The following is a 23,794-nucleotide window of genomic DNA, read 5'->3' as shown; positions in this document are numbered from 1 at the left end:
TGGTTGTGGTTGTTGGTGAACCATTGTAACTCCAGCATGTCTCTGCAGGAGGTCCTCAGGGTGGTGTTCTAAGCCCAACCATCTTCAGCTGCTTCATCAATTTCCTTCCCTCCAGTAGAAGGTCAGAAGTGGGGATGTTCACAGATGATTGCATAATGTTCAGCACCATTCATGACTCTTCACACACTGAGGTAGTCTGTGTCAAAATGCAATAAGATCTGGACAATATCCAGGTTTGGGCTGACCAGTGGTAAGTAACATTTACACCACATAAATGCCAGGTTATGACCATCACCAACAAGAGACAATCTAACCACCACCGCATGACTTTCTATGGTGTTACCATCATTGAATCTTCCAACATCAACATTATAGGAGTGACCATTGATCAGAAACTCAACTGAATGCACCACATAAGCACAGTGGCTACATGAGCAGGTCAAAGGCTCAGAATATTATGGCGAGTAACTCACCTCCTGGCTCCCAAAAGCCTGTTCACCAACTACAAGGCACAGTCAGGAGTATGATAGAATACTCCCCACTTGCCTGGATGAGTACAGCCCCAACAACACTCCAGAAGCTTGACACCGTCCAAGTCAAAGCAGCCTGCTTGATTGGCACTACATCCACTCCTCTACCACTGACGCTCAGTAGTAGCAGTGTGTACTATCCACAAGATGCACTGCAGAAATTCACCAAGGATGCTCAGACAACACCTTCCAAACCCATGATACTTCAATCTAGAAGGATGAGGGCATTCGATATATGGGCGCACCACCATGTTCAAATTCCTCTCCAAGCCACTCACCGTCCTGACTTGGAAATATCGCCATTCCTTCAATGTCACTGGGTCAAAATCCTGGAATTCCCTCCCTAATGGCATTGTGGGTCAGCCCACAATAGTTGGACTGCAGTGGTTCAAGAAGGAAGCTCACCACTACCTTCTCAAGGGCAATTAAGGATGGGCAATAAATGCTGTCCAGCCAGCAATGCCCAATTCCACAAAAATGAATTACAGAAAAAATCAACATTTTTTTGTATTTTTAAAAAATGTTGCTTATACAGCCTTTCTCCTTCCTTGTGCTCCTACAAATGCACACCATTAACCTTTTTTAAAATTAATTTTCAGCACAATAAGGAATGTTATGATGCCACATTTTGATTTTGTAAAGTTCTAGAATGGTGCACTATAATTCCAAGATGAGATATTTATTACATGCAGAGAGTTGCTAAAACTATTACAAATTTCTCCTGTTAACTACTATTCAAAATAAATTGGATAAATTCACTAATTTGCATTAGTAGTATGTACATGTTCTTTCTCTCTGCAGTTATGTCTCAAGAATTTGAAGTTTTAAAGAAGTAACAAAGAGGATTGATGATGGCAGAGCGGTGGATGTGAAGTATATGGACTTCAGTAAGGCATTCAACGAGGTTCCCCATAGGAGACTGGTCAGCAAGGTTAGATCTCATGGATTACAGGGAGAACTAGCCGTTTGGATATAGAATTGACTCGAAGGTAGAAGACAGATGGTGGTGGAGGGTTGCTTTTCAGACTGGAGGTCTGTGACCAGTGAAATGCCACAAGGATAGGTTGCTAGGTACATTACTTTTCTTCATTTATCAAAATGATTTGGATGTGAACATTAGGGGGTATAGTTAATAAATTTGCAGATGACACCAATATTTTTGAGGTGTAGTAGACAGCAAAGAAGGTTATCTTAGTACAATGAGATTTTGATCAGGTGGGCCAATGGGCTGAGGAATGGCAGATGGAGTTATTTTCAATAAATATGAGGTGCTGCATTTTGGAGTGCAGATTCATAGATCCTTGAAAGTAGAGTTGCACGTAGACAGGATAGTGAAGGTGTTTGGTATGCTTTCCTTTGTTAGTCAGAGCATTGAGTTTGGAAGATCATGTTGGAGCTGTACAGGACGTTGTTTAGGCTACTGTTGGAATATTGCATGCAATTCTGGTCTCCTTCCTATTGGAAGGATGTTGTGAAACTTGAAAAGGTTCAGAAAAGATTTACAAGGATGTTGCCAGGGTTGGAGGATTTGAGTCATTACGAGAGCCTGAATAGGCTGGAGCTGCTTTCCCTAGAGCGTCGGAAGTTGAGGGGAGACCTTTTTATAGAGGTTCATAAAATCATGAGGGGCATAGGTAGGATGAATAGAAAAAGTCTTTTCCCTGGGGTGGGTGAGTCCAGAACTAGAGGGCATTGGTTTAAGGTGAGAGGGGAAAGATATAAAAGGGACCTAAGGAGCAACCTTTTCACACCGAGTGGTATGTGTATGGAATGAGCTGCCAGAGGAAGTGGTGGAGGCTGGTACAATTGCAGCATTTAAAAGGCATCAGTATATGAATAGAAAGGGTTTAAAGGGATATGAGCCAAATGCTGGAAAATGGGACTAAATTAGGTTGGGATATCTGGTCGGCATGGACGAGTTGGACCGAAGGGTATGTTTCAGTGCTGTATGACTAATAGAGCCCTTTGCAGCCATATGCGTAGCTTCTGGTATGGGTATTTACACCACTCTGCAAGTCTGACTGACAATCCTAAATTATCTCAGCATAATTCTTCACATGTTAAGGAACATTGTGCAAATGTTTGCCCTTGCAGAATCAACAAGGTAATGCATGGCTTAAAAAGGGTGAATGCTGGGAAATTGTTTCCATCAGGTGGGGATACTCGGATTTGTGGGCACAACCTTAGAATTAGAGGGGGTCAATTTAGAATGGAAATGAGGAGACATTTCTTCAGCTAGAGAGTTGTAGGCCTGTGGGCCAATATTGATAAATTCTTAATCTCGCAAGGAATTAAAGGATAGGAAGAGTGTGCAAGTAAGCGACATTGAAATGCCCATCAGCCATGATTGGTGGAGTGGACTCGATGGGCCAAATGGCCTTACGTCCACTCCTATTCTTATGGTTTTAAGGTCTTTTATGTTATGATTAGTAACTGTTGAGAGTTTTAAGAGCATGGGCTTTCCATACCTTGCTTGTTGTAAGCAGCCGAAAGGACATGTTACAGAAATCATCTATCTTTTTAACCACCAACTCGTGATCTCACATTCTCAATATATCAGTAAAAATTATCTATATCAAATACTGGAAGTTTACTGGATTGGACTCCATGATGTCTGAGCGGTCAGTTGAAGGTGTGAGTGAGAAGGTTCTCTGCCAGTAATTTTTATTTAAGACAAAGTTGCATTATTATTTTAAGTAACTTGTACTGTGAATAAAATATAACTGTGATTTAACAGCCCTGCATTACATTTCTCTTACTTATTGTGTGTTTTTATATTGATTATGTAGACCTCTTGATCAACCGGTACACTCCTGTTCCCATGGATGCCAGATAATTTTGTAGTATTTGATACAATGCACCAGTTTTAGGATGTATAGTCTATGTTCTCAGTGTGACACATGCACTGAAATTAGTAGACCGTATTTTTAATTTGTATATTGGGCAGAATATCTTTTTGGCTTGATTTATTTATTTTTAAAATTACACAGAAATACTCCACAAATGCTGATTCTCATCTATATATTTCATCCAAAGTTTTAATATTGAAATCATCTGGTGACAAATTAACACTGTGCTTAAAGTATTACTATCCTGTTCGAGAGTATTAATCTTTCAAGAGAAATTCAAACACTTTATGATTAATTGATAGAATTATGCCAGATGTTTTCACGGTTATGTTGTAACAATTCCAGATGTTATTAGCAAATTATGAATCCAGTGATAGAAATATAGAAACTAGGAGCAGGAGTAGGCTATTAGGCTCTTTGGGCTTTCTCTATCATACAATGATTATCCTTGATCCTCTGATTCAATGCAATGGGAGTCACTGGTCAAGACAGATTTATAGTCGGTCAAGACAAATCGCCAAGTCTAGTAAAGAATAGAATACATGGAAGAACCACAGCAAAAGATATAACAAAAACCTGAACAAAACAACATAAGTAATAGCAAACAGTTAAGATAACAATTCTAAACCATATATACTGGATATTCAACTATAACATTCAGGATATGTAAGAGTTAAATACAAGTTAACAGGCACTTGGTGGTCAAACAAACCACAAAATGTCAAAATGAATCATACTAGGATGTTAGTGACTTTGTAGGTCTCCAAATCTCAGGAAAACTCTCTTCTTCACAAGACATTCGAATTCTTTACTTTCAAAGACTTAGTTGACTGTTCACATCTTGGTAGTTCACCCTTTTCTACCTAGACATGTTTCTCCTGAGATTAATTACTGTCATAATTTCAGCTTTTATTTTAAAAAAAAGTTGGCTTCACTCAGCTGCCACAAAATTTGTCTAAGCTCCAATCTTTCTAAGTTGCATCAAATAAATACTGATTATGAGCTGAATTCACCCCATTCTTAACATACTGAACTATTTGATGACTCCCAGGGCCTCTCTTCAGTCTTAATCGTTTTTCCATAACACTGAGCCACCACTTTCTGAAACCTCTCCCTAATCCTAACTGCCTAGAACTTGCTAATAGCAGCACTTCTGTTTTTTTTTCCATCACTGTTTCCATTCCAAACTACAACTAACTTCTCCCAGTAAGTAAAAAGTCACCGATCAATTGAAAGTAGGAAACTTTCTTTAGGTCCACCCATCTCCCTGATGATTCAGCCTGCTCTGGCTTATTGTTAATTTGATTTTTACTTTAAGTTATTTTATGTAAAAAGTGTTGAACATAACTGTCATTAACATAACATGAGAGCTTATAACCCGTTACACTTGTAACTCAGTACTGCTCTGTTTTACAGTCTTTTCCCTCCTCCTATAAAAAGTTCCTTTGTCCTTTTACATCACAAGAATCTTGAAGGTTTGTTCTCCCACCCCACCATCTCATTTTGTTTTCTCCTCACTAAGTTATGAATTTTACAAGAAGTTTTACTTTGGCTTTTTGGGTAAGCAGCCCTCCACCATTTCCTCATGATTGTGGATGCCTGGGCCCCTTGTTCATGGCAGATATTCAATGACTGAGATGGTGGTCTATCAGATTGCTAGCCCAGTGGCAATCAGAGACCCAGGTTACTGTTGTGTGCTCATGAGTTCACATTCAACTATGACACCCACTCAGTTATAGGATACTTAGGGATAGACAACAAGATGGCATAGCTAGTGCTAACCCACATCTCATGAAAAATGGGAAAGAAAGAACCCTGCCATCTCACAGCCTCCAAGCTAACTGCTGTTTGCTTTTTGACACCAGATTCTGAGAGACTCATGAAAGATCTTTTCCTCTAGTTGCAAGCTTGGCAAATCTTCCTGATCTTTTTCCCTCAGAGATCCAAACTAAGTTTTAGCATTGCATTGCATTGTTTTGAATTGTAACATTAAGCTTGTCTCATTTAAATGCAGCCTGTCTATCAATAATTTACTGTTGACTCTTTCAATCTAGCGAGACGCAGTCTATACCGAGGCAAAACTGCAACTACCTGCTTTCAGAGGTAACACTCGGGAAAACTTGAACAGGATAGTACTCTATACCAAGCCCATCTATGTTGTAATGTGGCATACTTTGGAATATCTTTGAATTAAAAAGTAATTTAACTGTTTATCATGAACACAACTCTTTGATTCTATAACTCAAATAAATAAGTTGTATTCTTGATAAAATTTACAACCTCTTATCCTTATGTTTTGTCCCTGTCAAGGAACTCCCTTGTTGTCTAACTGCCCTGAACACCCTTTTTTTATTTAGGAACTGCATACACAATTTAAATCTCTTGAACAATGTGCAGACCCTCTGGATCTACCACAAGCTAACTGATAGGTCATCAGTTGTTCAAGTGTTGCCACTATCAATTCTGATTTTATTCAGTAAACCCAGGCACACTTTGAGAAACTGCTAATTAAACTTTAAAACTCAATCAGATGTCCCAATTTATCTACAGTTAAGATTTTTAATTCCTAAGGTTGTGTATAATGTTCGGAAACAAATGAATTAAAAACAAAGTATTCACAAAAAATGTAAATAGTTACATTTACTCCAGATATACCTCTACCCGGAAAACATATTTTCTTTTCTTTCTATTTATTTTTCTTAGCTTTCATAACAAATGGGCCAAAGATCTGAATACCTTGTTATTATCAGCTCTAGGTTACAGATGGGTTCTGCTGGTTACCAATAAGATTGTTGGAAGCATGTAACATAAGTCTACACTGATAATTGATCAGGTAATACAGAAAGGAAAGTTTGGACTTGGAATGAAAGGTAATATTTTTAAATGCAAGAACATGGAAATACAGTCATTAGCTTTTAACTGTAGATATTTAATATGCAGGCAAATACGAAGCATACTTGTGCTCTCAAAAATCTTGTAAACAAATTAGAGAGAGAAATTAGTATTTTTTTGGTGCAGATGGTTGACGAATGAACATTGACGTAGAAGTGTGCAATCTTGTTCTTGATATTGCCATGGGATGTTTTCCAGTTCCCTGAGCATATGACATAAGATCGTATGACTGATAGTGTAGTACACTATCTCTGCAGTGTTAATGAGCTAACCTAGATTGTGTTCAACATCTTAAATCCTGACTTTGGACAATGCTACCACTTGAATTAAATTTATTTTTAATTTAATTTGATTCTGTGTCTTTTTCTTGTCTTGTAAATCAGTTTTAATTTGTGAAGAAATGGAGCAGCACAAGTTAAAACAGCTTGGAGATGCCTTGAAGAAACAACCTTTATTGATTTTTATGCTACATGTAGTTCAACCAAACCTCAGCCTGAAAACAAGTTAATAAATTTACATAGTTTCAACATTATTGTGCGGGTTATCGTTATAAGCTAGATCTCAGCCTTATGAATGTTCGAATTTCATCTAAAGTATTCATTTCCTGTCCTATTTTGCTGCTTTCCTCAAAAAAAACGTATTTGAACAAAATAATTATTCAGTTACTAATAGTTCACAAGTGTTTGCATTTGATTAACTTTTTGGTTTGCAATAATTGAACACTATATCTAGAGAAATTCTTTGCAGTGCTTAATTTAATTCAAATTATATGCACCTATTGTCTTCCTGTTGTGGTTGCTAGAACACAGCATGGTTAATCAGAATGGGTACTAAAGCATTTTAAAAGGAACTTGTGCTTGAATTATTTCAACCATTCTATGTTGACCATATTTATGATTTAAATATATAAAGGTACACTTATTATTTCCAGTTGCTGTTTTATACAAATGCTGTCAAAAACATGTGCATGAATGTGTAAAGCATTCATCAAAGGTAGTGATTATTGAATAAAAATTGTTCTTGATCATGCCTTGTTCATCCAAATAATTCAATTTTTGTTATTGAGATTAATGTTCCATTTCACCTAGTCACAAAAACTGGCTGAACTAATATGTTTTCATTTGTGGCTGTTTAACTATTATGATTACTTTTTGGAGTTATAATTTAACACCGAGAAAGGACAGGAAGTAGGTAGTTTGTGTTTGCTGTTATTGATGTGTTTGAATACAAAATGAAGACAATTTCAAAGACTATTTGGAAGAAATGGTGCAAGCTTGAATTACAGTAGCTCCACATTTTAAAATGTTTTTTGTTATTTCTACTTGTTAGTTTTACAGGCATTTTAAAGTTGTGTAGTAAGACATGAAAGTAACTTCATGCATGGGCAATATGATATCCAGATATTTTGTATCGTGTCATGTTTGTTCTGAATGTAGAAGCTTATATACATGTTTCAAGAAAACCAATGGCATATTTATAATGACTAAAAAACTATCTACTGCAGCCATGTTTAAGGAAACCATGGAGATAATTTTCATCAGTCTTCAATAAGTACCTGACAACAAGAATATATCAAGTGTCCCTCCTATATCCATACTTCCTCATTGTCTCTCTGGTGGCCAATCTCAACTATAATGCTATGCTTCACACACCTGCTAACAACAAGCAGATCCATCTCATCCCACCTTGCATATGTGTTGTGCTGCTTGTCCAACATCCAGTATTGAGAAGTGTGGTGCTGGAAAAGCACAGCAGGTCAGGCAGCATCCGAGGAGCAGGAGAGTGTCGATGTTTGGGATGTTGTGCCTGAATCGTTGACTTTCCTGCTCCTCAGATGCTGTCTGACCCCTGCTGTGCTTTCTCAACACCACATTGTTTGACTCTGATCTCCAGCCTCTGAAGTCCTCAGTTTCTCCCAACATCCAGTTGATTGAGCAGAAATTTCCACAAATATTGGGAAAATCTAGCCATTCGTTTTAGACCCCACTAATGTAGGTTTTGCTTTCAGAATATTTGCCTGATATGATAATGTTTATGTTATCCCTTATAACTTAAGAGACTAGATATCCAAGTGTCTAGACTAGTTTTAGGCTTTTTATTTACAGCAGACAAACATGCTTTCGGTCACGTCATGCTTCATGGAATTCCAAATAAGATGGAATCTGAGATCTTTATACCTTTGGGTCACATGATATCATGAGCTTGGCTTCTGAATGTATACGGCAATTTAACATGCATTACAAACTTTGATCCTTCTCCATCCCTTTCCCTGTTTCAGGTTTAATCAAACTACTCACAATCTTGTCATCCTATTTACCCTGAACTGACCTTCTTGATTCCATATTCTCTCCATCATAAGACCACCATCACCTGTCTGTGTCCTTGCCTCACCTTATCTGTTGTTGAAACTCATTCATGCTTTTGTTACTTGTAGCTGTTCAAATTCTCTCCTGCTCAATTTCTAATTTTTCACTTTGAAAATTCTTTAGAGTCATAGAGATATACAGCATGGAAACAGACCCTTTGGTCCAACCTGTCCAAGCCGACCGGATATCCCTACCCAATCTAGTCCCACCTGCCAGCACTTGGCCCATATTCCTCTAAACCCTTTCCTATTCATATACCCATCCAAATGTCTCTTAAATGTTGCAATTGTACCAGCCTCCACCACATCCTCTGGCAGCTCATTCCATACACGTACCACCCTCTGCATGAAAAAGTTATATCCTCTTCCTCTCACCCTAAACCTATGCCCTCTAGTTCTGGATTCGCCGACTCCAGGGAAAAGACTTAGTCTATTTATCCTATCCATGCCCCTCATAACTTTGTTCACCCCTCAGCCTCTGCTCCAGGGAAAACAGCCCTAGCCTGTTCAGCCTCTCCCTATAGTTCAAATCCTCCAACCCTGGCAACATCCTTGTAAATTTCTTCTGAACTCTTTCAAGTTTCACAACATCTTTCTGATAGGAAGGAGACCAGAATTGCACGCAATATTCCAAGTGGCCTAACCAATGTCTTGCACAGCCACTTACTTGAAATATTGTTTCTGTTTGCAGAATTTTTTTCCCAGAGCTGTAGAATATGTTTTAGTTTGCAGTATTTTGACTAAGTTGATCTTATTGAGCTGTATGAGATCCTGAAGAGAATTGACAGGGTGGATGCTTGAACGACGTTTCTTCTAGAGGAACTTGAAGTCAGGAACACTGTTTAAAAATAAGGGATCACCCATTTAAGATGGAAATGGGATTTTCTTCCCTTGAGGATGGTGGTGCTTCACTGTCTGGGCAGAGAGTTCTAGAGGTAATCATGTGATATAAGGGAGTTGATTTTTGTCTTGGTAGGTCCAAATGTGGAGTTGAAGCCACAAACTAGGCATTATCTTATAAATGGTAGAGCAAGTTTGAGGCACTGAATGGCCTATTTGTGCTCCTAATTTGTATGTTTGTATTATAAGATGGTCACTAATTAATTCATTTGGAGTTTCAAGCAACACTATTTCATCTATAAAGTGGTTAGAATGCAAACTCGCTTCCACAGGAGTGGGTGAGGCAACTATCCTAAGTACATATGAGGTGGATAAGTGTGGGAAGAAGTAAGGAATAATAGAATTGCTTGATGGAAATAGATGGTGACTGGTGGAAGGATGTTGAAGATTTCGATGATGCAGGATGGAATGCATATCAGACATTTATAAGTCTGCACTGAATCAATAAAAGATTGTCACATACAATTGACTGTACCACTTACAACTACACTTTTAAAATCCCCAATGTCTAACTTTTGATGCTCTGTTTGATGCAAAATTTCTGCAGCTACTTATTAGCTGAACCACACACTTCCCCACCTCCGGTTCTGATGCTGCAGTCTCCACTGGAGCCCTTACTGTCCCCCAGGCAACAAACTCCCCATAGTACAGCACTCATCCTTGCTCTTAAGATTTGAAAGATACAGTGGATGCCTGTTTTAGTCATGACCCCTGAGAGTGGTAATTCTGAACATTTCAGATTCCAAAATAAAGCCTAGCTTACTAGATCAAATATTTAATTAATTAACTAATTAATTGTTATAATTAATGTGATGGCTAGTGATTGAAACATTCACATGAGGCTTTAGATATTTGTTAACTAAATAAGTTTATTACACAAAGTATCAAAGCTAGATAAAAATTACACATGGATAGATTTTAACATTAATATCAAAACAAAGTTTCAATCTGTTTCCAAACACACCATTTCAGAGATTCATTCCTCAAGAATTATGACTCCTACTTCTTCTTCTTTTAGATTTCCACTTTGATTCCTCTGCTTTTCCATTGATTTGGGAATAATTTTTCACAATTGTCAGGACCTAAGCTTTCTCAATTCAAATGTTAAAGAATTCTACACCAGCTTGTCCCAGTTTGAAAACTCACGACATGACAAAACACATGCTGAGGCGTCTGTTTCTCCTGAATCATACTCTGCACTCTTTCTCATAGAAAAAGAACTGTTCTCTTCAGAACTGGCACAGTTGCTCAGTGGTTAGGCACGGTGGCTCAGTGGTTAGCACAGCTGCCTCACAGCATCAGGGTCCCAGGTTCGATTCCAGCTTTGACAGACTGTGCAAACTCCACACAGACATTCTCTCCCCATGTCTGCATGGGTTTCCTCAGGGTGCTCTGGTTTCCTCCCACAGTCCAAAGATGGGCAGGTCAGGTGAATTGGCCATACTAAATTGCCCAAAGCATTAGGTGCATTAGTCAGAGAGAAATGGGTCTGGGTGGGTTACTCTTCGAAGGTTCGGTGTGGACTTGTTGGGCCAAGGGGCCTGTTTCCAACTGTAGAGAATCTAATCTAATCTAATAATGCCTCACTGCAAGATCCCTCCAATGTGTCCTCCCTCAACACAGCTGTGATGTGATCCCTAATCAGCAGTACAACTCCCAACTGAACCCTAGGCTCTTATGAAGTGAACTGAAAAATCTGACTGCTCTGAGATCAAAGTAATGTAAGTGCCCAATATATTTACTCTACCTGACATAAACCCAATAATATAAACATCTTATTCAATAACACCGGTACCCCGAGCTAGTGAGGATAGGAATAGATGGATACAGCAGATGAATGTGTGGCTTGTACGGGGGAGAAGGATTCACATTTTTTGATCCTTGGAATCTCTTCTGGGGTAGTAGTAACCTGTGTAAGAAGGATGGATTGCACCTGAATTGGAAGGGGCTAATATATTGGCAGGGAGATTCACTAGAGCGAAGTGGGAAGATTTAAACTAGTGAGGTGGGATCCAGGGAGATGGAGAGGAAAGAGATCAGTTTAAGACTGGTACAGTTGCGAAAAGGAGGAAGTCAAACATTCAGGACAGACAGGAACAAAGCAGAGAATGAGGTAAGACTGATTAAATCGCATTTATTTCAATGCAATAGGTCTATCAGATAAGGCTGATGAACTCAGGGAATGGTTGGGAACGTGGGACTGGGATATCATAGCAATTATAGAGATGTGGCGCAGGGATGGCCAGGGCTGACAGCTTAATGTTTCAGGGTATAGATGCTAGAGGTAGGATAGAAAGGGGGGCAAGAGAAGAGGGGGAGATGTATTTTTGATTAGGGACAGTGTTACGGCTGTACTTGGGGAGGAAATTCCAGGGAAGTTATTTGGGTGTAACTGAGAAACAAGAAAAGGATGATCACCTTATTGGGATTGTACTATAGACACCTCAATAGTCAGCAGTAAATTGAGAAACAACTTTTTTGGGAGATTTCCATTATCTGTTGAATAATAGGGTGGTAATTGTAGGGGATATTAGCTTGTCAAACATAGACTGGAACTGCCATAGTGTTAAAGGCTTGGATGGAGAAAAATTTAAGTGTGTACAGGAAACTTTTTTCTGATTCAGTATGTGGATGTGCTACTAGAAAAGGTGCAAAATTTGGTGTACTTTTGGGAAATAAGGCAGGCAGGCGACAGAGGTGTTAATGGGGGAGCCCTTTGGGGTCAGTGACCATAATTCTAATAGTTTTAAAATCATGATGGAAAATAATAGACTGGATCTAAAAGTTTAAGTTCTAAGTTGGAGGAAGGCTAATTTTGATGATATTGGATGAGAAGTTTCAAAAATTGATTGGGGGCAGATGTTTGCAGAAAACATGAGATAACGAGAGTATAGAGACAGTATGTGCCCGTGAGGGTAAAGGGCAAGGCTGATGTGTAGGAAATGCTGGATACTAGAGAAGTTGATCTTTTTGTCAAGAAAAAGAAGGAAGTATTTGTCAGGTATAGACAGCCAGGATCAAGTGAATCCCTGGAAGAATATAAAAGTAATTGGAAAGACGCTTAAGAGGGAAATTAGGAGGACAAAAACAGGACATGAGATAGCTTTGGCAAATAGGGTTAAGGAGAATCCAAAGGGATTCTACACATACATTAAGGTCAAAAGAGTAACTAGGGAAAAAATAAGACCCCTTAAAAATCAGAGTCAAAAAGTGTAGTGCTGGAAAAGCACAGCTGGTCAGGCAACATCTGAGGAGCAGGAGGGTCGACGTTTTGAGCATAAACTCTTCAGGCATTCCTGATGAAGAGTTTATGCTCAAAACGTCAACCCTCGTGCTCCTCTGATGCTGCCTGACTGGCTGTGCTTTTCCAGCACCACACCTTTTGACTCTGAGGACTGCAGATGCTGGAGATCATTTTCTCCCCTTAAAGATCAGCAAGGCCAATTATGTGTGGATCGGTAGGAGATGAGGGAAGATACTAAATAAGTATTTTGCGTCAGTGTTTACTGTGGAGCAGGATATGAAAGATATAGAATGTGGGGAAATAGATAATGATATCTTGAAAAATGTTATAAAATGCATAAAGATGGATAAATTCCCTGGACCTGATTAGATGTACCCTAGAACTCTGGGGAAGTGATTGCTGGGCTATTATGAAGATGTGGGTGTACTGTATGCTTTGAAAGTTAAAAGCTAGCAGAACTACCTAACAGCATAAAGTGTACTGAATAAGATAAAATGTAACATTTGGTCCAGCAGCCAGAGTAGCTGGTTGCCTGAGGACAAGAAACAAATTTGAATTAGGCCAGTCAGTTTAAATTATATTGCTGAAAAAAAAACAAACTCTAATCAAGTTTGAATTTCGTATATTGACAAAATTTAAAAGCCAATGACACTATCTGATGCTTTGGGGGGTATAAGACTGGAAAAAATTGAACAGTTGGGAGAGCACTACCAAAAGACCAACAGATGTAGACTGCTGGTCAGAACTCTGAGAGGTACTTGTCTAGAGAAGACGTTTGCACAGAGAAAAGCATCACCTTTGACCTACGGGACATATCTACAGAGGAAGATATAAAGAGAAGATTCGACAGCTGGCTGGTTTTGAAATTAAATTTTTGGTAAATCCTAATCTGGGATTTTACTGGACTAGTATTGTAGAAGGAGAAGGTAAAAGATAGGTTAGAGAAAGGAGTTGTAAATAGTTCTTTAATTATTCTCTGTTATACTTTAAGAAATAAAGTTGTTAATTTTTACTTTAAATAATAGCCTTTGGGATAGTTTTTCGCCTGTCAAATTTTCACAAGATTACAGTACGGGATAAATCTTTTCTGTGTTGCTGGTTTAAATTAAGCAGGAAGGTTTACCCTGTGTCGTAACACGGGCCCCTGGCTGTGATATTTGTAACATTGATAGCCACAGTTGCAGTGATAGAAGACTGGAGGTTGACTATGGTGGTGCCACTATTTAAGAAAGGTATTAAGGAAAAGCCATGGAACTATAGAACAGTGAACCTGACATCAGTGGTGGGCACGTTGTTGGAGGGAATCCTGAGGGACAGGAATTTCGTGTATATAGATAGTCAACATGGCTTTGTGCGTGGGAGGTTGTGTCTCACTAACTTAATTGAGTTTTTTGAAGAAGTAACGAAGAGGATTCATGAGGGCAAAGCAGTGGACTTAATCTATGTGGACTTCAGTAAGGCGTTCGACAAGCTTCCTTGCTAGCAAGGTTAGATCATATGGAATACAGGGCAAACTAGCCATTTGGATTCCGAACTGGCTTGAAGACAGAAGACGGAGGGTGATGATGGAGCATTGTTTGTCAGACTGGAGGTCTTGACCACTGGTAGAGGCTGGTAAAATTACATTTAAAAGGCATCTGGATGGATTTATGAATAGGAAAGGTTGAGGGATATGGGCCAAGTGCTGGAAAATGGGACTAGATTGGGTTGGGATATCTGGTTGGCATAGACTAGTTGGACCGTGCCGTACATCTATTTGACACCACAAGGTCCAGCTAGGCAGTTGCTTTCTCAACAATCATGTGTTTAGGTCACTATTTCAGAATGTCTGTTTTTCTATTTTTTTAAAAAAACCCATTACAGAACTGACTAGCATTTATCAACCACTATTTTAAAATCTGACTTCCAAAATTGATTAAAAATCATATTTAAAAAAAAACACCTTTCCATTGCATCATTCACTTCCATATCTTCAACTACATAAAGCATTGTCAGGCGCTGCTATTATCTGCTAATTCTGCTCCTATTCCAGGATCATCCACGAATGCAAACATTACTCCGGCTTATTTTCTCTACTGTAAGATTAGATTACTTAGTGTGGAACCAGGCCCAACAAGTCCACACCGACCCTCTGAAGAGCAACCCACCCAGACCCATTCCCCTACATTTACCCCTTCACCTAACACTGCGGGCAATTTAGCATGGCCAATTCACCTAACCTGCACATTTTTGGACTGTGGGAGAAAACCGGAGCACCTGGAGGAAACCCACACAGACACTGGGAGAATGTGCAAACTTCACACACACAATTACCTGAGGTGGGAATTGAACCCAGGTCTCTGGCGCTGTGAGGCAGCAGTGCAAACCACTGTGCCACCGTGTCGATCTCTTAACTCACTTCCTTTTGTGTATTTTAACCTCATCACCATAATATGTATAAGGACCCTATGGATTTTGTCACTAAGAATTTGACAACGTTTAAAGATTTGTCCTTTCTTTCCTTCTATTTCATATTTATATGCACCTCTTTGGCGACATCATCTGAAGGCACTCTGTCAGTTTTCATACATATGCTGACGACATCCAACATTATCTGACTACCCCCTCTTCTGACTCGTCCGCTTTTGTGAAGTTATCACGTTGTTAACACTATGTTGGAGCAGAAATTCTTTCCAGTTAAACATTAGAATAATGAACCAGTTTTCTCAGTCAGAGACAGATGGTTTGTTCCAACTCATCCTTGCTGACCAGACATCCCAATCTGACCTAGTCCCATTTGCCAGCATTTGGTCCATTATCTCTAAACGCCTCCTATTCATGTACGCATCCAGATGCCTTTTAAATGTTGTACCTGCCTCCATCATTTCCTTTTGGAAGCTCGTTCTTTGCATGTGCGACCCTCTGCGTAAGAAAAAGTTATCCCTTGGGTATTTTGTAAAAATCTTATCCCTCTCACTATAAACCTACGCCCTCTAGTCTTGGACTCCCACACCCTAGGACAAAGACTTTGGCTATTCACCCTACTCATGCCCCTCTTGATTTTATAAACCTCTATAAGGTCACCCCTCAGCCTCTGATGATCCTGGGAAAAAGATCCAGCCTATTCAGCCTCTTCCCTATAACTCAACCCTCCGGTCTTGGCAACATCCTTGTAAGTCTTTTCTGCACCCCCTCAAATTTAACAGCATCTTTGCTATAGAAGGGTGACCAAAATTGTATGCAGTAAAGGTGGCCTCGCCAACATCCTGCACAGCCCCAACATGATGTCCCAACTCCTATACTCAATGTTCTGACCAATGAAAGCATGCATGCCAAACACCACTTTCGCCACCCTATCTTTTTGCACCTTCACTTTATGCACCTGCACTGCTAGGTCTCTATTTGGCAACAGATTTCACACCAAATTCAGAATTTACCAAACATTGCAGCGAATTTCACTGATGTCCACTCTGTTGTGAATGCAGTATATGTTTTGTTTTCCATTGACATTTCCAGACGTGAACACAGCATTATCAGGAGAGTGTGTGTGTGTGTGTGTATGTGTGTGTGTTTTTTTGACAGCAGCATCGGGTTCTGAGCCCCAGCGGTTTGGCAGTTGGAGATTTTCTCTTATTCAGTGCAAATGATGTGTGTGATACTACAATATGATAGTATGCAATATCAACTAAAGATTTGTGTAATGTTAAGCGGCTACTTAGTTAAGGATCATTATGAAGGAGATTTACATTTGCATCTTGGTTTATGATGGTTTCGCAATTGTTAAAGATTTCTTCATAGTTGAAGAACTGACTTGGAAAGGAAAAAAAATGTTTTAAAATTTCCTGACTTTCACAATTAAAGTTAATGGTTGGGATTTTTGAGTAGCAGATGTCAAAATGTGGCACTGATTCTGTGAGTGAAGGACCGGGCAGGCATTTAGGAAGCAACTGCTGCCCTTGCTGGACATTTAAAAATGGCGGACTGGCCTCCAAAAGCTGCCAGCACAATTGACAGTCTGATCGCTCAGCACCCTTAACAGTGCCACAAAAGGCCAATGCTGTACCTGCAAATGCAAATGATGGTACATTGTTTCACCGATAACCAGTTAAGAGGGGTCTGAGAAAGTGGTGTGGGAGTGTCATGTTTGCTGAGAGCAAACAATGCCAACACTACTGGAGTCAGTTGGGGGAAGGTGGGTAGAATGCTCTTGATCACCCCTTCCCCACGAACTGACTGGGTCTCTGCCAGACAGTTCCCCATGCTGCAGAGGGGCTTAGGGGTTGGAAAGAGACTCTGGACACCCAAAGTATCAACCCCCTTTCTCACAGCTGCCAAATTGGAAGGCAAGAGTCTAGTGCTGGAAAAGCACAGCACGTGAGGCAGCATCTGAGGAGCAGGAAAATCTATGTTTTGGGCAAAAGCCCTTCATCAGGAATGATGCTGGGAGCCTTGGGGGTGGAGAGATAAATGGGAGGGGAGTGGCTGGGGGAAGGTAGCTGAGAGCGCAGTAGGTAGATGGAGGTGGGGGTGAAGGTAATAAGTCAGTGGGGAGAGTGGTGCAGATAGGTGGGAAGGAAGATGGGACACGTCATGAGCACAATCCTAAGTTGGAACTGGGATAAGGTGGGGGAGGGGAACTGAGGAAACTGGTGAAATTCACATTGATGCCATGGGGTTGGAGGGTGCCAAGGTGGAAGATGAGGCATTCTTCCTCCAGGCGTCGGGTGGTAACGGAGTGGCGATGGAGGAGGCCCAGTACCTGCACGTCCTCAGAGTGGGAGGGGGTGTTGAAGTGATCACCCATGGGTGGTGGGGTTGGTTGGTGCGGGTGTCCCGGAGATGTTCTCTGAAGCACTCTGTGAGTAAGCTTCCTGTCTCCACAATGTAGAGGAGACTGCATTGGGAGCAACGGATACAGTAAATGATGTGTGGAAGTGCAGGTGAAACTTTGGATGTGGAAGGCACCTTTGGGCCTTGAATGGAGATGAGGGGGGAGGAATGGCTCAGGTTTTTCAATTCCTGCCATGGCAGAGGAAGGTGCCAGGAGAAGAGGGTGGGTTGTTGAGGGGGCATGGACCTGACGAAGTAGTCGTGGATGGAATGATTTTTACAGAAAGTGGATAGGGGTGGGGAGGGAAACATATCTCTGGTGTTGGAGTCTGTTTGTAAGTAGTGGAAATAGCGGAGGATGATGCAATGTAATCCGTTTGTAGGTGGCGGTAATTGGAAGTCATGCTGCCTGTCCTCTTCCATACAATTTTCCCAGCTTTTCAGTGTGGAAAATACTGACCGCCCTTTTTTGCGGAGAACGTGATGTACATAAAATGATACACCAAGTAGATAATTTCAGATTTATTTGACTATATGAACAGCAGTATGCCCATAAGCCTATCACATAGCTGACCTATGATACAAATGTATAAGCCTGTCTTTTTCTCATACCTTTAAATACCTTTGAGCAAAAGTCTATCAAACTCACATTTTAAAATTATAATTGATATGGCATCAATTACTTTTGTAGAAGCTAGGTTTAACATTTTTCCAATCAGTTTTAAAAGTTTTGCTAATTTTATTCCTGAGCATTCTGTTTCTCATTATTAGAGTAGGCCTAGACGTCCCTGCTAGTTGGAAATATAGCCATAGTTAGTGTAATAACAGGAAGTTGTATTTCTTCTCTTCTCCATCCCATTCCAACTAACAGTAATTAACAACCACAATTCCTCCTAAAATGAACTCTTCAGTGTAAATAATGGTACAGGAGAGGAGCGTGAGAATACGTATTTCCTGCTCTATTTATTTGCCGTGTAGTTTGCCACTGAGACCATTTCAGTATTTGTTCTCAAATCATTCCTATGTTGAATTGGCATTTACAAGCAAGATCTTAGCCAATTATTTAAAAAAAAACTAACTTCTACTTATTGATATTTCATTACAGGAGAAACGGCAAGTGAAAGGCAACATGTGCCAGTTGAAGATGTGACAGGCAAATGCAGCCGATCAACCAAGGAGGTACAGCATATTCAATTTGCTTCACATTGTATTTACAGTTCATAAGAGGACACAATTGTTCTGTAAAAATCAGGCTAATGAACAATACCATTGGTCAAATATTTGCAAGAGAAAGTTATTTAACGTAAGTATCATCTATTTGTCGTGGAAAATAAAATTGGTGCATGCATCATATACATTTGGTATTATTTATGACATTAGGGAATCTAATCTAATCCTTTTAGTATTATTTGTGACAAATCATTTAATACTAAATGTACTACACTTCCAGTGTTTCATCTTGGATGTTTTCAGAACTCATAATTGTTAATACCTCTGTCTTCTCCCCACTCTTTCACTTTTTAAAAATGCTTTTAGAAGAAATCTTGGTAATCCTCTTAGTATGAATTCATTTTTTATTATTAATTGTCTTCATATTTCTTTCATAACCACATCTTTCCATTTCACCCCCATAATTATTACACCAAGAATCATGTTTTTTACAGGATCATCTTGAACTTGGAGACATAGTTGTAGCCACACAAAGAAGCTTGTAAATTCAAACAAACCGAAGTGAAATGCGCACATGTAGAGATATTTGAATTGAAGATTTCAAATCACATTTTGTTTATCACTCCTAATTTAATTATTAATTGTTTTGAATTTGCATATGTCAAGCAAGCTCTTCAGTATGGGAGATGGTAATGTAGTGCTTATAGCCCTCTTAATAATCCTGAGGACTCTGGCTAGTTTTCCAGGGACACAAGTTCAAATCTCACTAACACAGCTGGAATTAAATTTAAATTATTTTTTTAAATTTGGAAAGGATAACTTGTCTCTCAGTATTAATGCCATGAAAATATCCCCAATTGTTATAAAGGCCCTTCTTTACCTGATGCCATTTAAGGAAAGAAATCTGTCATCCTTGACTGGTCTGGCCGACATGTGACCTCATAGCCACAGCAGTGTGACTGATTCTTAATAACCCCTGAAGTGGTCAATTTGTGAAGTGGCCAGGTTAATTAAATATAAACTTTATTAAAAGAGGTTTGCAAAGTGGAAATGCAGAAGTTAGATTCCTCCCTTTGAGTTCTTAATCTAGTGCAGCCAGAAATGGTATAATTATGTATGTTGTCCTTGACCATATAAAGGAATGTCCCTTTTTTTTGGTTAGAAGTAATCTTGAGTTTATTTGCCTCAGATACAACAGTATACAATTTTAGCATATTTAGTCATTTGTTAAGACTTGCTAATTGACACTGTCTCAATTTTATGAAGAAACATATAGGGCTATTTAATTGCATTCACATTCCAGTAGCCATGTATCATTGAACCTTGAATTTACTATTGGTGGCATAAACAGCCACCATTTAATGGAAGCGTTTCATATTTCTGGCATTTGTTATGAGTGCTACATGTGACTATACTAGCAATATAAATCCAAGTACAATGTGCATAGAATATAATTGAGAATCAAAATACTGTGCAGGAGTATGGGATGAAAGCAGGAGATTGGCTGAGTAATAATTCTCATTTAATAAGATAGTACAGAATGGTCTCCTTCTGTGCCATAACACTTCTGTAATTCTGAACTCTAGATTTGATAATCCAATGATAATACATCATACTACTATTCTCTGAAAAGATATGTGCAGACTCCTTGTGGTCGCAGCTCCACAAAAGTACTCAGTGAGCATCAGTGTTGAATGCAAGTGCAAAGGATGATGCTGTCTTGCAAACAAGCTGTTTTCTTGAGCCCTTTTTTCATGCAAATTTGATAATTCCCTCATTAAGCAGCTGAAGTGTCTCAACAACACTCCAGCCATCGTCCTTAAAATAAGCAAAAGAAAATTGGTTGATCAGTAGTGCATCATTTGGGTATTGCTGAAAAAGGTGACATGCTGTCAAAGCTTTTTGTCTTGTATTCATCAGAACCATACAGAAATTTCAGAGACCAACAATGTATACTGTAGGACTGAAAAAAAGTGCTGACTCATTTCCAGGCGGACTTTTATTAAGTTATTGCAATGGAGAATAAACCAAGGAAAAGTTACCATCAGAGTTTTGTTTCATGTAAAAGGGACTATGTCCAGACAAATGTGTTCCTCTTGCAGAGGACTGGGTTGTGACTATATGTGCAACTTCTGGCAAATGTGAATGAACATTTGCAGACATGACTGCCCATTAAAAATTGCTCATTAATATAATTTCTGGCACACTCTGGATTGTTTACCGAGTGTTGTCTGGGTGCAATATCACAACTACTGTTGTTTTCTATTATTTTGATGTAAGTAAGAAAGACTGAATCGAGATTATCAGTCAAACTTGTGTGATATAATTTCTAGTACTAATCTGAGCATACGTGCCTATTTACGTTCAAGCAAAAGCTTGAGATAACTGTTCCCTAATGTATTCTCTATGGCAGTGCCTCAACTAACCAGAGTCCACTTGCTAACCAATTGGTACCCTTTTACTCAGCCGTAAGTATTGTTGTTCTCTTTTGAAAGTTTGCATTTTTCCATCTGTTCACATGAGTGGAAGACAAAATTTTGACAGTATGACTGTTTGTTCATTGGTTACTGGTGCCTGACATTCCTGTCCTGAAATTCCCTGTGCATTGCTAATTATGTAAATGTTTCAAGTTATTTGATTATATTCAATGATTTATTCGATAACACATGAAACTCCAGTGATGCTGAACAGGGACGGGGTTTTATTGGCTTCATTGACCTTGATAATTATGGGGAGGGTGTTTGAAAATATGGTTTCAAGGAAGGCGTAAGTTGACCTACTGGTGGATATGTTGAAATCCCAGTGAGGTGGTGAACTTAGCAATTTCATTACAGGAGCTCATTACCTTTATTTAACTTATTTTTCTGGGCTGCAGTTGGACAAGTGGTCAGTAAGATGCAAAAGGTCACAATCCACGAGGCTTGAAAACAAGTGTTGTCAAATTAAGATTGTTGGTTGATCCCAGCAGGTGACTTGCTCGAGAAGCACCTTCTAGGTCATAGATAGTGAAATTGAAACAAAAAGCTGACACCACAACTGCAAAGAATGTACTTGCATATTGTAGTCTCTGGAACATTGTAGTCTCTGGAACATCTGCCCACATTGAAGATGGCACTCATCTCAAAAAGATAGTAATTTAACTCTCAAAACTGTTTGCCCTACTTCTCAACCACTTCCTTGATAGTTTGCCTGCTGACTGTTCCCTTCTGTCCATGAGTCATTTTCTTTCGCGCTCATTTTGTCGCGCTCTCTCTTTCATTCTCACATTCTATCCTCACATTGTATCTCTTTCTTTCATTCTCTCATTTTCTCTCTCTCTCTCTCTCTCTCTCTCTCTCTCTCTCTCTCTCTCTCTCTCTCTCTCTCTCTCTCTCTCTCTCTCTCTCTCTCTCTCTCTCGCCTCTCTCTCTCTCTCTCTCTCTCTCTCTCTCTCTCTCTCTCGCCTCTCTCGCTCGCTCTCTCCCTCGCCCCTCTCTCTCTCCCTCGCCCCTCTCTCTCTCCCTCGCCCCTCTCTCTCTCCCTCGCCCCCCCTCTCTCTCCCTCGCCCCTCTCTCTCTCTCCCTCGCCCCTCTCTCTCTCCCTCGCCCCCCCTCTCTCTCCCTCGCCCTCCTCTCTCTCTCCCTCGCCCCTCTCTCTCTCCCTCGCCCCCCCTCTCTCTCTCCCTCGCCCCCCCTCTCTCTCTCCCTCGCCCCCCCTCTCTCTCTCCCTCGCCCCCCCTCTCTCTCTCCCTCGCCCCCCTCTCTCTCTCCTCGCCCCCCCTCTCTCTCCCTCGCCCCCCCTCTCTCCCTCGCCCCCCCCCTCTCTCTCCCTCGCCCCCCCCTCTCTCTCCCTCGCCCCCCCCCTCTCTCTCTCCCTCGCCCCCCCCTCTCTCTCCTCCCTCGACCCCCCTCTCTCTCTCCCTCGCCCCCCCCCTCTCTCTCTCTCCCTCGCCCCCCCTCTCTCTCTCCCTCGCCCCCCCTCTCTCTCTCCCTCGCCCCCCCTCTCTCTCTCCCTCGCCCCCCCTCTCTCTCTCCCTCGCCCCCCCTCTCTCTCTCCCTCGCCCCCCTCTCTCTCTCCCTCGCCCCCCCTCTCTCTCTCCCTCGCCCCCCCTCTCTCTCTCCCTCGCCCCCCTCTCTCTCTCCCTCGCCCCCCCTCTCTCTCTCCCTCGCCCCCCCTCTCTCTCTCCCTCGCCCCCCCTCTCTCTCTCCCTCGCCCCCCCTCTCTCTCTCCCTCGCCCCCCCCTCTCTCTCCCTCGCCCCCCCTCTCTCTCTCCCTCGCCCCCCCTCTCTCTCTCCCTCGCCCCCCCTCTCTCTCTCCCTCGCCCCCCCTCTCTCTCTCCCTCGCCCCCCCTCTCTCTCTCCCTCGCCCCCCCTCTCTCTCTCCCTCGCCCCCCCTCTCTCTCTCCCTCGCCCCCCCTCTCTCTCTCCCTCGCCCCCCCTCTCTCTCTCCCTCGCCCCCCTCTCTCTCCCTCGCCCCCTCGCCCCCCTCTCTCTCTCCCTCGCCCCCCCTCTCTCTCTCCCTCGCCCCCCTCTCTCTCTCCCTCGCCCCCCCTCTCTCTCTCCCTCGCCCCCCCCTCTCTCTCTCCCTCGCCCCCCCTCTCTCTCTCCCTCGCCCCCCCCTCTCTCTCTCCCTCGCCCCCCCTCTCTCTCTCCCTCGCCCCCCCTCTCTCTCTCCCTCGCCCCCCCTCTCTCTCTCCCTCGCCCCCCCCTCTCTCTCCCTCGCCCCCCCTCTCTCTCTCCCTCGCCCCCCCTCTCTCTCTCCCTCGCCCCCCCTCTCTCTCTCCCTCGCCCCCCCTCTCTCTCTCCCTCGCCCCCCCTCTCTCTCTCCCTCGCCCCCCCTCTCTCTCTCCCTCGCCCCCCCTCTCTCTCTCCCTCGCCCCCCCTCTCTCTCTCCCTCGCCCCCCCTCTCTCTCTCCCTCGCCCCCCCCTCTCTCTCTCTCCCTTCGCCCCCCCTCTCTCTCTCCTCGCCCCCCCTCTCTCTCTCCCTCGCCCCCCCTCTCTCTCTCTCCCCCTCGCTCTCCCCCCCTCTCTCTCTCCCTCGCCCCCCCCTCTCTCTC

The 23,794-nt window shown here is 41.6% G+C and overlaps 1 protein-coding gene across 3 annotated transcripts in view; it reads left to right on the top strand.

Annotated features, from left to right (window-relative positions):
• Positions 1 to 23,794, top strand: part of umad1 (UBAP1-MVB12-associated (UMA) domain containing 1) — an 80,653-nt gene that overhangs the window by 48,383 nt on the left and 8,476 nt on the right. For all 3 annotated transcript variants that reach the window (XM_043689887.2, XM_043689885.2, XM_043689884.2), the window contains exon 3: positions 18,695 to 18,768. In XM_043689887.2, the coding sequence (XP_043545822.1) occupies positions 18,695 to 18,768 (74 nt within the window). The remainder of the gene's footprint in view (positions 1 to 18,694; positions 18,769 to 23,794) is intronic.

Source organism: Chiloscyllium plagiosum, unplaced genomic scaffold (assembly GCF_037043375.1).
Source record: "Chiloscyllium plagiosum isolate Xiang-an unplaced genomic scaffold, Cpla_swu_hap1 HiC_scaffold_5, whole genome shotgun sequence".
NCBI lineage: Eukaryota > Metazoa > Chordata > Chondrichthyes > Orectolobiformes > Hemiscylliidae > Chiloscyllium > Chiloscyllium plagiosum.
This window is presented reverse-complemented; position numbering and strand designations above follow the sequence as displayed.